Source organism: Oncorhynchus tshawytscha, linkage group LG13 (assembly GCF_018296145.1).
Source record: "Oncorhynchus tshawytscha isolate Ot180627B linkage group LG13, Otsh_v2.0, whole genome shotgun sequence".
Lineage (NCBI taxonomy): Eukaryota > Metazoa > Chordata > Actinopteri > Salmoniformes > Salmonidae > Oncorhynchus > Oncorhynchus tshawytscha.
The window spans coordinates 43,011,885-43,024,895 of record NC_056441.1 but is presented as its reverse complement, the minus strand read 5'-3'; the positions used below and the strand labels follow the sequence as shown (position 1 = coordinate 43,024,895).

Here is a 13,011-nt window from a genome sequence, read left to right as displayed (position 1 = left end):
CGATCCTGTTCTCGCGAGCTTACATTATGTTTCTCTAAAGCGAAACAATGTAAACTCGCGATATCAGGATGGTTTGTACGAGTTTAGAGCCATAGCTAGCTGAACCAATAGTGAGAAGTGAACTAGGAATTGAAGCGCAAACACGGATTTCCTGTGGGATAAACGCACAGGCCTGGCTGATATAACGGTAAAATAATATGGAAATACACGTGTGCACTACATTGTATTCCGGTTTCAGTGATATGTTGATCCACGCGAGTCCAATTATAATCAGCTAGCATCAAAGCTAACGAACGCGAGTAGCTAGGTAACGCTAGGTAAAATGGCGGTCAAATTAGCTAGCTAGCCAATGTTATGCTAGCATTAGGGAGCTAGCTAGCCAACCGATCTAAATAACTATTAGCAAACGTATGTAAATATCAGAAATAGTTAACCAAACATATTTATTTGAACAAAATGACAATTTATGCAATTCTTCACGAAAGCAATTCGTGTGCCTGCATTTCTGCGAAATATCATGGCGTCGGCTAGCTAGTAACAACCTACGTTAGCCAGCCAATTCGACAGAATGTCGTAGCTAGTAGTGTGCTAGCTAGTCTGAGTCAACAAATTGCCATTTATCAAGCTACTTAGTTTACTAGTTGTCGAACTACACATTTTTGGTAATCCCATGTCTTTACCTGTCACACTTAGCTAAACTGGCACAGTGATTAACTCACGACATTACTTAGTTAACGTTTGCATTTAGCCAGGTGACATCAACTAACTAGGTACAGTACGTTGGTTGGCTTATTAGGTAACGTTATAAGGCCACCCCCAACTTAATAACAGTGCCTTTAACTATTCACACTCCTTGACTTTTTCCACATTTTGTTGTTACACAGCCTGAATTGAAAGTTCCCAAATGTTTACCCAATCATGTCAAAGTGGAATTATGAAATTTGTACTAATTAATTAAAAATGAAAAGCTTAAATGTCTTGTTTGAACAAGTTACATCAGTTGCATGGCCTCACCTCAGTGAAATAAGTGTTTACTAGTGGTATAAAAATATTTTAAAGTGCTTAAGTCGTTTTTTTGGTTCTGTACTTTATATTTTTGACCACATTCCTAAAGAAAATAATGTACTTCTTAAACCATTTTTCCCTCGCAACCAAAAGTATTTTGAATACTTAGTAGGACAGGAAATTGGTACAATTCACACAACTTATCAAGACCACATCCCTACTGCCACTTATCTGGCAGACTCACTAAACACAGGCTTCGTATGTAAATGATGTTGGAGTGTGCCCCTGGTTACCCGTAAAAAGGAAAATGGTGCTGTCTGGTTTGCTTAATATAAGGAATTTTAAATGATTTATACTTTTGATACTTAAGTATATTTTAGCAGTTGCATTTACTTTTGATACTTAAGTACATTTAAAACCAAATAGTTTTAGACTTTTACTCAGGTAGTATTTTACTGGGTGACTCACTTTTACCTGAGTAATTTACTAAGGTGTACTATTTGTGTACTTTTTCCACAACTGGTGTTTACCATGATTAAATGAGTACCTAATTTTAGTGCGTACTCAGCCCCCTCCTGTACTCCCTGTTGACCCATGACTCCGTGGCCACGGCACACCTCCAACTCAGTTATCAAGTTTGCAGATGACACAACAGTGGTAGAACCTGATTACCAACAATGACAAGACAGCCTACAGGGAGGAGGAGAAGGCCCTGGCAGAGTGGTGCCAGGAAAATAACTTCTCCCTCAACGTCAACAAAAGCTGATCGTGGACTTCAGGAGACAGAAGAGGGAATACGGCCCTATCCACATCAACAGGACCGCAATGGAGAAGTTGAAAAGCTTCAAGTTCCTCAGCGTACACGTCACTGACAATCTGAAATGCACCCACACAGACAGTGTGGTGAATAAGGCACAACAGCGCCTCTTCAACCTCAGGAGGCTGAAGACATTCAGAAGAAATACTACTGCACTGTTGGTGCTAGGGACACAAGCCTTTTACAGATGCACAATTGATAGCATCCTATCAGGCTGTATCACTGCCTGCTACAGCAACTGAAATGCCTTCAACCACAGGGCTCTCCAGAGGGTGGTGCGGTCTGCTCAACACATCACTGGGGGCACACTGCCTGTCCTCCAGGACACCTACAGCACCCGATGTCACAGGAAGGCCAAAAAGATCAAGGTCATCAACCACCCAACCACGGCCTGTTCACCCCTCTATCATCCACAAGGTGAGGTCAGTACAGGTGCATCAAAGCTGGGACCGAGAGACTGAAAAACAGCTTCTATCTCAAGGGCAACAGACTGTTAAATAGCCATCACTAGCCGGCTACCACCCAGTTACTCAACCCTGCACCTTAGAGGCTGCTGGAATCACTGGTCACCTTAATAATGGAACACTAGTCACTTTAATGTTTACATACTGTTTTACTCAATTCATATGTATATATGGATTGTATATACTGTATTTTAGTCAATGCCACTCCAACGTTGCTTGTCCCAATATTTATATATTTCTTAATTCCATTCAACTTTTAGATTTGTGTGTATTGTTGTGAATTGTTTGATACTACTGCACTGTTGGAGCTAGGGACAAAAGCATTTTTGCTACGCCTGCAATAACATCTGCTAAATATGTGTATGTGACCAATCAGATTTGATTTGATCTCTGTACCCCACACATACAATGATCTTTAAGGTCCCTCAGTCAAGCAAATGAAACACAGATTCAACCACAAAGACCAGGGAGATTTTCCAATGCTTCACAAAGAAGGGCACCTGTTGGTAGATGGGTAAAAAATAAAAAAGCAGACATTGAGTATCCCTTTGAGCATGGTGAAGTTATTAATTACACTTTGGATAGTGTATCAATACACCCAGTCACTACAAAGATACAGGCGTCCTTCCTAACTCCGTTTCTGGAAAGGAAAGAAACCGCTCAGTGATTTTCCCATAAGGCCAATGGTGACTTTAAAACAGTTCCAGAGTTTAATGGCTTGATGGGAGAGCTGAGGATGGATCCTCACCTGGTTTTCTTTGACTATTTTTCTTCCTTTCCCCCACCATACAGCTGTTCTGTATCCCTTCCTTACTGAGTGCAATCCAACCCCTCACCAACGGCAATGAAATACCAAGTAACATGTCTTGTCATAGATGCCACACTCGAGACGGTACCCGTCCTCAGAAAGGGCCAGCCGGAGCAGCTATCAAGACCGGGACAGAGACAGAGGACGCAAGCAGAGGCACCGCAGGTCGCCCTCTTTTTCCTCTAGCAGTGACCGGGAGAGGGATCGGGACAGAGACAGAAGGGGACGGGGAAACCGACAGGAGGGAAGCTACGCTCGCTCCAGGAGGTCTGTTTGTATGGCTGTGTTATATTTGTGTACTTGCAAACGAAATAATTGGTATGTAAGCTTTTATACCTTATGATAGTTTATCTGGTAGAAATGTTTGTTAAACTCTCAATCGGTTCATGTACCAGTATCAAAGGGCTCTGATGGCATTCATTGAATAACGTGTAGCCTGAGTTGGTGGTCAGAGACACCACTGCTCTAACCCATGGTGTTGGGCGCCTCTTTTGCAGCTACGATAATCGCTCGGCAGACCGCAGGCCATACGACCGGCGCTACTGTGAGGGCTACCGCCGCCTGGACCAGAGCCACGAACGAGACCGCGGAAACCGGGAAAGGGAACATGGAGGTGCACCAGCAGCAGCCGACGGCGGTTACTACGCACGTGACTTCTCACCGAGCATGTGCGACTACCGGAGGGGGCGCGAGAGGGAACGGGAGGAGTCGTACCGAAGGAAGGGCAGCAGGCGTAAGCACAAACGAAGGCGGCGTAGAACCAGGTCCTATAGCCCATCCTCCTCGGTGAGTACAGCCCGGCCCGAGCTTGTCCTTTAACCCTCCCGCTCCTTTCTATCTTTCTCTTCTCGTGTCTTTCTGTCTCTCTACGTCTCTATTACCTTCTCTTGTCCACAGCTCCTGGACTTGGTAAGTAGTACAATTTTTTGTTTTGTTTTTGTCAGCAGGATTTGAGTAGCTGTTTTGTCTTAGTTAAATCCAGATTTACCTTCTACAGTCTTCTCATAAAATGAGTTGTGTAGTGAGACATTGACTATTTTTGGACCCACGTGGATAAAAGCATCATCCACATTCTCGCCTTCTGCGTTAAGTAGACATAAATGAGAGAGAGGACCATAGGCTGGCATGTATCTATGTATCACTGATGATTTTAATCTTGAACTATCTTTTGCTTGATTGCCTTACCATCCTCTCATTTTATTTGTTTTCTTGGGAAGTACTCTGCTTCGTTTTAAGTGGGCAATATCATAGTTTGATGTAGATATTTTTGGTATTTTCTGAATTGGCTTTTTGTTGGATGAATGGATGGATATGCAGGTTGCTTCCTTATTTGTAATAGCACGGGTTAAAAGGTAGGGGGGAGAGAAGCAGAGGACAAAATGTGATCTTTGACTTGTTCCCTTGCACTATATCCCTATCGTTATATATTTCCTCACGTGGTGTCATACGAATCGCCCTATGACCACCACACCCACCTACAACCACTACGTCAACTACAACATCACCCTCCTCCTCCCTCCTCTACCTGTGCCGCCTTCCATCGCCGTGGCTACGGCTGCCCCCGAAAACCCCCTGTCCCCTGTCGGTCGTGTCGTGACCTGCTAATGCTGTGGGGGCTGCAAACAGCGGAGTGACAGCCGGACGCGGGCACTGAGTGTGAGGGACGACGAGGAAGGGCACCTGATCTGTCGGAGTGGGGACGTCCTGCAAGAGAGATGTACTCACTGCCACTACTCTATCGTAACCCTTCTCCATATGAGTATTTAAAACCATAGAGCATTCACTGACAGGGGAGTGCCTGATGATGATGCCATGGTAGAATGCTGTTCGCTCTAGCTCAAAAAGCAGGGTGGATAGCACACAATTTTTTTTTTGAGGATATCGGTTTTAGATAAATACTGCTCGTTGTGTTGAGGCTATCTAGCTGTGGTTTTATATCAAGAGATATTAGAGTTTTCCCCTAACACACATTTCCTCAACTTCTTAATTGTCTCTTGCGTTTTAGTTTAAAGTCCAGGTCTAAAACAAATCTTTTTTTTGTAATACATTAAGTGGGAAAAGCAATTAGGAACGTTTGTTTTGAATAGTTTTGCAACCCCTCATATCTAGCCCTTTCCTTCAAAACTAACATGAGGCCTACCTAGTAAACATCCATATGGCCTTGTCTGCGGTGTTGCATTTTTGACCTTTGACAGTGTTGCATCTTTTTAATGCTACACTTTATAGAAGTCTTTGTAGTGGTAAATTAAGAGCATGATTTGTATGCTTAAAAAAGCACAGTTATTATGATCCATGATCTCATAACACCCACCCACTTAACATATAGTCTTACCATTTTCCAGCTCGTATCCCTGGCATGACTTGTATGTTCTTCCAGTTTGAAACCAAATTTATTTGCTTAGTCTGCACATTTACACTTATTTCAGAAGTTTTGCTTGAGTGGGTTTTTCAATTACATAGGTTAACCAGTAACCCCCCCCACCAAAACATCTGTAGGAATCTACTTTTGGTTTTCTTTCCTATAGGCTGCTGGGGGGCACTCAAACATTTTCCCATAATTTGTTCTGGTAGTGTGTGGACCCCGATTATCATAGGTTATCTAGGACCGTGTAAAAGTAAACATTCCTTTTGGCATCCCATTTGTCCACAACCTGAAAAGGGGGATGGGTGCTAGTATTGAAACGCCTGTCACTTTTTTTTGCCTTGATGTCCCTGCTCCGGTCCACATGTCTAATTCTTCTCTTCCCTTCTTTCCCACTCTCTTTCCCCGTCTCTCTGTCTGTCTTCCAGATGAGATTGTCAGCACCCTGGGGGAAGGCACCTTTGGGAGGGTGATGCAATGTATTGACCATCGTCGGTAAGTATGAAAACTGCTCTGACTGTTAGCTGGTGGCCCTTTTTTAAAGCCTCTGGAGTCCAATTATTTTCTTTAAGTGTTCCCTCTACCTGCACTAGGTGTTTACTATTTACAAATAGTAGTTCTAGAGTTAGAGCCCTCCTCCTTCGGCTGATCCTGTTATTCTATCACGTCGTGGCCGCTTGCTATGGGTGTATTAGCGCCTGCACTTAGGCTCACTATAGACGTCTGTGTGCTTCTCTATGGGTCCTGAGTTTAGGGGGCTGGGCAATGATACCCCATGCAAATTTGTTCCGTGCTAATGTCCCTGCCTCTGCCCCCTGAAGCACAATACAGGTTTGAACTTGAATGCGATAAAGCCTAACTTATTTTTGGTAACATAACATGTTGCATAATCAACATGCAAGGACAAGGGAATAGAATGGACTCATCACAATACAGTTTACTTGTATGAAATAAGGTGGAATTTCATGGCTCAACAAGTTTATCATGTTAAAGAGGCTGAAAAATCTGTTTTCAAAAGCTATCCTTCAGGTATCCATCTTATTTTAGCTACCAAACCTGTGACACCAGGTTCCTAAGCAACAGCACTAACTCGGGTTATGTAGATGGACCTAATTTAGGGAATCACAGCTTTGCACCCCAAGGTATTCCCTCATGTGTTTTGTGTCTATATTCATCGTGTGGTTAGTTATGTCTTTGTCATTCATACTGTATTTGTCTTACAGGGGAGGGGCCGCTGTTGCTCTAAAGATCATAAAAAATGTGGAGAAATACAAGGAAGCAGCTCGTCTGGAGATCAATGTGCTGGAGAGAATCAATGAGAAAGATCCGGAAAACAAACAGTGAGTAGCCTACTACTGACTCAGACCACTACGGTGTATTGTTCATTACCAGGGATTTTTCTCCAATTTAAATACTTTCTCCAAACAGTGTAATTATATTCATTTTAAGGAATGGACTTAAATGACTAAAATCAGGTATGAAGTATGTAGAAAAGATTATGGACCTATATATTTTGAAATAATATAATCTTTGAGAACTCGACAATCAAAGAGACTTGAAAATTCCAATTTAGAGGTATTGATTTTATTAGATTTAACATGTTGAGCATTAAAATGACAATTTTTCTCTCAGCTCCATGGCCAACTGTGTAGAATTGCAGGAAATTAGCTTTTAAACTGCAAAAATATCTCTCGGCTCCATGGAGAAATCTGTAGATATGCATAAAGTTGGCTTAATAAATGCAAACCTTTCTCTACATCACTGAGATGGGGTGGCCTCAGAAATTCAGCCTTGCTTACCACGCCCATTGCCACACCCACCACCTAAGACCCCCTTTTGATCCTGAAGAAAACCCCTAATTACACAGGACCCTGTCATTTTGTTTTTATTGACTTATGTTTACATTGTTAGTTATGTAACCCCTCTCATCTTTCCTCCCAGCCTGTGTGTGCAGATGTATGACTGGTTCGACTACCACGGCCACATGTGTATCTCCTTCGAGCTGCTGGCCCTCAGCACCTTCGACTTCCTCAAGGAGAACAACTACCTGCCCTATTCCATCGCCCAGGTCCAACACATGGCCTACCAGCTATGCCTGTCCGTCAAGTGTAAGTATATATTTATTTCTATATTTAAAAAAATATTGCCTTTATTTAAGTAATTGAGTGAGTAAGTAAGTAATTGAGAACACATTTTCTTTCACAATAATGGCCCGACATAAGTGCAGAAACTAGCAGTCAACTAGTCATAATTGTCACTCCACCGCCTAGCTGTCAAGTGTAAGTGCACACCGATATTACGCTACCGTCTTGTATTTATTGCCTATGTTCAACCAGATGAGTTATCAAGAGCACATTCTCTTTAACAATTTCAACATGACCTACCAACTGGTCATAAGTCTCACTCCAACAACCAATGCCCTACATAGAACCCTATCACTACCGTGACACAAGCCTTCATTCATTCCTTTTTGTTGATTTAGCCATCCCCCTCCTTACTCACCTAGAGAGGTAGGAATTGGACTATAAGGCCACCATTGTTTGCAATAAGAAGTCTTTAGCCACATGAGGGCATCGTTGGTTCAAACACACCTATCAGAAGAGTGTTCTTTTCGTTGACCACCATCGAATGTGAATGGCTGTCGGGATTTTAATTGGTATTTTTTCCTCACAGTTCTTCATGATACCAAGTTGACGCACACAGACCTGAAGCCAGAAAACATCCTGTTTGTCAATTCCGACTTCACTATGACCTATAATGTAGAGAAGGTGAGACGAGGAGTCGGGCCTCAGGATAATAGGCTTTCTGCAGAGCCTGTTGCTTTCAGAGGCTACATCCCAAATGGTACCATATTCCCGAATAGTGCACTTCTTTTAACCAGGGCCTGTTCAAATGTAGTGCTCTATATAGGGGAAAGGGTGCCATTTGGGACACAGGCTGAGTGTCATCGCAAATGCTTTGGCAGTCAGCTATTGCCTGAAGTGCAAATGACGATTAGACCTAAATGTACCAAAACAAATGGAAATCATTTTCAGTTTGGATACAGGTATGGTTTAATGTCAGAAGCATGAAAATAGATAATGTCAATGTTACTAGATATCAGGACTAATCAAGGTGTCATTCACTGGCCAATTGTCTAAACGTTTAGCTTTATGTGTTTCATGAGGTTTGAAAAAAAAGTTGCATTCTGCCTTTTATTTTTAACAAAACTATAGGGTTCTAAGCCATGTCCTTTTTCACCTTCCTCCCTACAGAAGCGCGACGAGCGGACAGTGAAGAGCACGGACGTACGGGTGGTGGACTTTGGTAGCGCCACATTTGACCACGAGCACCACAGCACCATCGTCTCCACACGGCACTACCGCGCCCCGGAAGTCATACTAGGTGAGTGACGTTCCAGAGTTAGCCCTATCTTCCTTCAGGCCAGTTAGCTGAAAAATTGGATGAGGACTATTCTAAACTAAGGGTGGTGTAGCCACTACATTGACAATGGACTGCTATAGTGTTATGATTATTATGAATAATCACTAAATGATGTATACATTTAACGTAGAATTAACGTAGAATTATAACTAACAGAATTCTACCCTGTCTTTCTATAATGATAAATGTTTGTTCATTAGGAAGGGGTTATGTAGCATAGATCTAGGAAGAAAGGAATGTATGTGGGTGTAGAAAGAGAATGAAGAGGGGCATTAACCTATGTTTGAACCGACCTGGCTGTAACTCTGGGGAGTTTAGATAAGCCATGGAGAGCCCCTCCAGAGCTCTCGTATCTGGGGGAGACTGGAACTGTCAGCTGAGTGGTTATAAACTGTGGTGAGACTTCATGAGAATATCCAAAGGTTGGTGTGTATGCATGTGAAAAGGGAAAGTTATAAAAGGAATGTCTTTGTATATGAACAGCAGCGCTCTCGTAAATAAACCTTACTGACTATTGTAAACTGGCCTCTGTATATTTCATTTCAATAAGAACCTTACAAATTCTTAGTAATAGACAGTGTTTTAAGTGAAGCTCAGTTTATGAACATTAAAAACAAAATTCACATGACATGTAGTCTGTCTGGTTGGGCTATTCTAAAACAGAGGGGGTGTTCCTTAGCAGTGGCATTGAACTGCCATAATCTGCCGGTTCCGGTCAGGTAGACACTGAACAGCAACCCACAGTCAGACATTGAGCACAGTTGACTGGCTTTGTACTCACTTTGCAGTACATGAGACAATTAGTCGAGTGTGCTTGCTCAGAGTTGAGCTGAGTTGATTGTCTTTTCACATACTTTCAAAGCTTAATGTGTAAGCTTACCCATGGTCTGTTATGTGGCCTGTATAAGTCCTTGTTCTATTTAAAGAAGCAAAATATTCACCCTCTTGATCTATGATGCTAGTTGTGAAGTCACAACCAATGTTAAGGCAGAAAGCTGCTGCTGCCGAAACTTTGGTTGTTGCTTTTGATAAGTCCAGGCACTGGAGCAAGCGTGTGAGGCTAGGGTCTTACATTGAGTTTTTTCATTGTTTTATTAGTTTCCACCAGCCTACACAGCACCAATTCAGATGGAGAATCCCAATTGACAATACTTTTAGTCCAGTATTAGGCTTAATCTGTGTCCGGGAAACCACCCCCAAAAACATTCACCTATTCTGTGTTTTGTCCTGTAGAGCTGGGCTGGAGCCAGCCGTGTGATGTGTGGAGCATCGGTTGCATCCTGTTCGAGTACTACCTGGGCTTCACCTTGTTCCAGGTAAAGCCCCACTTCCCTTCCCAATCGCATACTGTCAGTGGCGACAGCTGCCTTCCAAGATTACTCTCCGTGTCTGGTCGATTCGGGTTGTCAGGAAGGACTGAACAAAGCCCAGAATGGCTTTCGCGCACACATAAGCAAACATACACACACTGAGCCAGAAAGCGCAGCAGAGAGACACAGCTGCTAATCCAATTGGGATCAACCCTTGGTTGACGTTGTGCTCCGAGTTCTGCCTGGCTACGCTAACGCCATAGGTGATGGCGCGCTCATACTATTACACTATTCTATTCAAAGCTCTCAGCATTTATGGCCAAATTGTACTCTGCGCTATCAGTCAAATTGTTGCAAGATAGATAATGGTGTGTGTTGGCATCGGTCTCGTTGCTGATATCCACAATCTACATTTATGGCCATTTATACACTGAAAGAGATGCAATTAAGATATACCTTTGCTGTCTTGTTTGTTCATCCCTCCCTCAGACTCATGATAACAGGGAGCATCTGGCCATGATGGAGAGAATACTGGGGCCGGTGCCCTCCAGGATGATACGCAAGACAAGGTCAGAGCTCACACATACACACACGACCAGGTGCATCTGTGTAGTTGCAGGTCAAAAAGTCATCCATCACACACACCCATAGTGTTGCTTTGTCTAGTTGTTGTGACGCAGAGCATCAAAGTGAAGTTGTAGGTTTATGCCACATCAAAGGGCCTGTTGGGGATCTTTGTCTGTGGGTATTGAACCCTATGGCAACTCTTCCATGCTGCTGCCCCTGCACACACACTGTTTTTATCTATATATGCCGCTCTTCCTCAATCTTTGCAATAATTTCTCTCTCCCCTTTAACTCAGGAAGCAGAAATATTTTTACCGTGGCCGTCTGGATTGGGACGAGAGCTCGTCAGCTGGGAGATACGTGAGGGAGAACTGCAAACCCTTACGGGTAAGAGAGCAGCTCCTTGTGTAGCACCCCACTACTTATCTTCCTTCCCATTCACCCCCTCATGTCAGATTAACCAGGGATTTCTGATATCAACCTCCTATTTAGACATTATTGAAATTAACCCCAAATATAGTATTCACATTTTCCTGATTTTCATTATGTTGATCACATCTCTGTATGTTCTCAGAGGTACCTGTTGTCGGAAGCCGAGGAGCACCATCGGTTGTTTGACCTGATTGAGAGCATGCTGGAATACGAGCCCGCTAAGCGCCTGGCCCTGGCAGACTCCCTCAGACACCCTTTCTTCGAATCGGGGACAGCAGGCGATGCGGTGGGGGGGAAGAGCTGGGAGGGCAACCGCGACATCAGCCGGTGACCCGGGACCTCCACAGACTCTTAACGATAGAGCAATTTTTCAGGTGGAGCAGACCGATACGACCACTTAAGGCGGTACGGCCAAATTTGATGGACCTTATCAGTCTGTCTGAAATTCATTGGCCATTCATCACAGCATGGACCCGTTTCCTCCTGCTTACTGTACTGCCCCCACCCATCTCCACAATTAGGAGCGAGGCTCATGCTGGCAGCTAGAAAACCAGAAGGACTTCAGAAAAAGACAGCCCTCCTTTTAGTCCTCTCGGCTTCTGCTCCAACAGAAGGCATATGACCAAGAGGGGAGTTTTTAGCCCAACCTTAGATTACACAGCTCCAGTCTTCCGCATGTAAAGGAAAGGACCGGCCTCGTGTAGTGGAACACTAGTGAGAGCAAGAGAAGCCTTGCTCTGAAAGCCAATATCGTGACCTCTTCATTTGAGGTGAAACGCTTGGAGAAGAGGGGCACTGTCTTGTATTTATTTGGAAACTCAGCTATCAATCTTGGCTAATGTTAGCCAATCGACTGGCACGTTTCGTCAATGAGTGATTGCCACTCCACATTTATTGCTTATATAGGCCTCTCCTATTGATATAATATATCTACTGTATCTCTGTTACGTTATGCAATGCTTCTGAGGAGAGGGATTGATGCCATATTAATGTAATAATAGTATTCACAACTGGACATGTTTTCTCAGCTGGTCTTCATCTAGTCTGGGGAAATGACAGACACTCACAAATCGGACCCCATACAACAAACTGCAAACTGCCTTTTACGTGTGTGATAGTATCAGGCCTGTGGTCTGAGATGAAGCACACACAGGGTCATAATAGTAACGTATGGAACCCCAATGCCACAGGCACACAGCAGCACACGGTTTACAGTATTTATTATGAGATGCTACCGCTGTTCATCTCCTCCCTGTACATTTATTTTTTTTGTATAAGATTTAAATGTATAAAACTATGTATGATTGTCGAATTAAAGTTAAGTCCTCCTTTGCCAAGGCTTGTAGCGTCGTTGGTTGAGTTATGGGGAGGCGTTTTTCTCTTAAATACTCGACTGTGTCTATGATTTATTTAATGACTGTAGTGTGTTTTGGCCAATGATATAGAAGGCTGTCAGGAAACCCTTGACTGACCCTGGCCTATTGCTCTATTTAGTAGTGTTGTACCATCAACTCTGCTGCTACCTAAATAGTCTAGATGAGTAGTGTTAGGACATGGGCTTTGAAATGATCTTCTCACCCCTATTAGAGGAGAAGGACCAAGGTCCCTCCCCTCGAATGTTCCCCTCCGATGCGTTTTGAGAAGGAGTAGAAAAGGGTTTGCAAGAAAATATTGAGATTCACCCATGGCCACTCCTCTGTAAAGTCTGCCGTGTCACCCACAGGAAGGGCCAAGGACAGGAGGATCAGCTGTGGCAGCCATGCAGGAGTACCTACCGTCGTGGGTATTCATCCATCTTTCAGTTAACTCCCTGACCTGCTTTCC

General features: G+C 43.5%; 1 protein-coding gene across 3 annotated transcripts; it reads left to right on the top strand.

The window, feature by feature from the left end:
• The first annotated feature begins 36 nt into the window (after positions 1-36).
• On the top strand, positions 37-12,573 carry LOC112266650 (dual specificity protein kinase CLK2). 3 transcript variants are annotated; one of them, XM_024444326.2, is made up of 13 exons: positions 37-187; positions 3,162-3,361; positions 3,592-3,880; positions 4,721-4,811; positions 5,885-5,951; positions 6,680-6,796; positions 7,398-7,564; positions 8,130-8,224; positions 8,711-8,840; positions 10,113-10,195; positions 10,679-10,758; positions 11,052-11,142; positions 11,330-12,573. In XM_024444326.2, the coding sequence occupies exons 2-13, from the start codon at positions 3,162-3,164 to the stop codon at positions 11,516-11,518; spliced, it is 1,599 nt and encodes a 532-aa protein (XP_024300094.1). In that variant the 5' UTR covers positions 37-187; the 3' UTR covers positions 11,519-12,573. The 3 variants fall into 3 exon arrangements, with proteins under 3 accessions (XP_024300094.1, XP_024300095.1, XP_024300096.1); XM_024444327.2 differs by lacking the exon at positions 37-187 and adding an exon at positions 2,186-2,239; XM_024444328.2 differs by lacking the exons at positions 37-187; positions 3,162-3,361; positions 4,721-4,811 and having other exon boundaries at positions 3,747-3,880.
• The last annotated feature ends 438 nt before the right edge of the window (positions 12,574-13,011 follow it).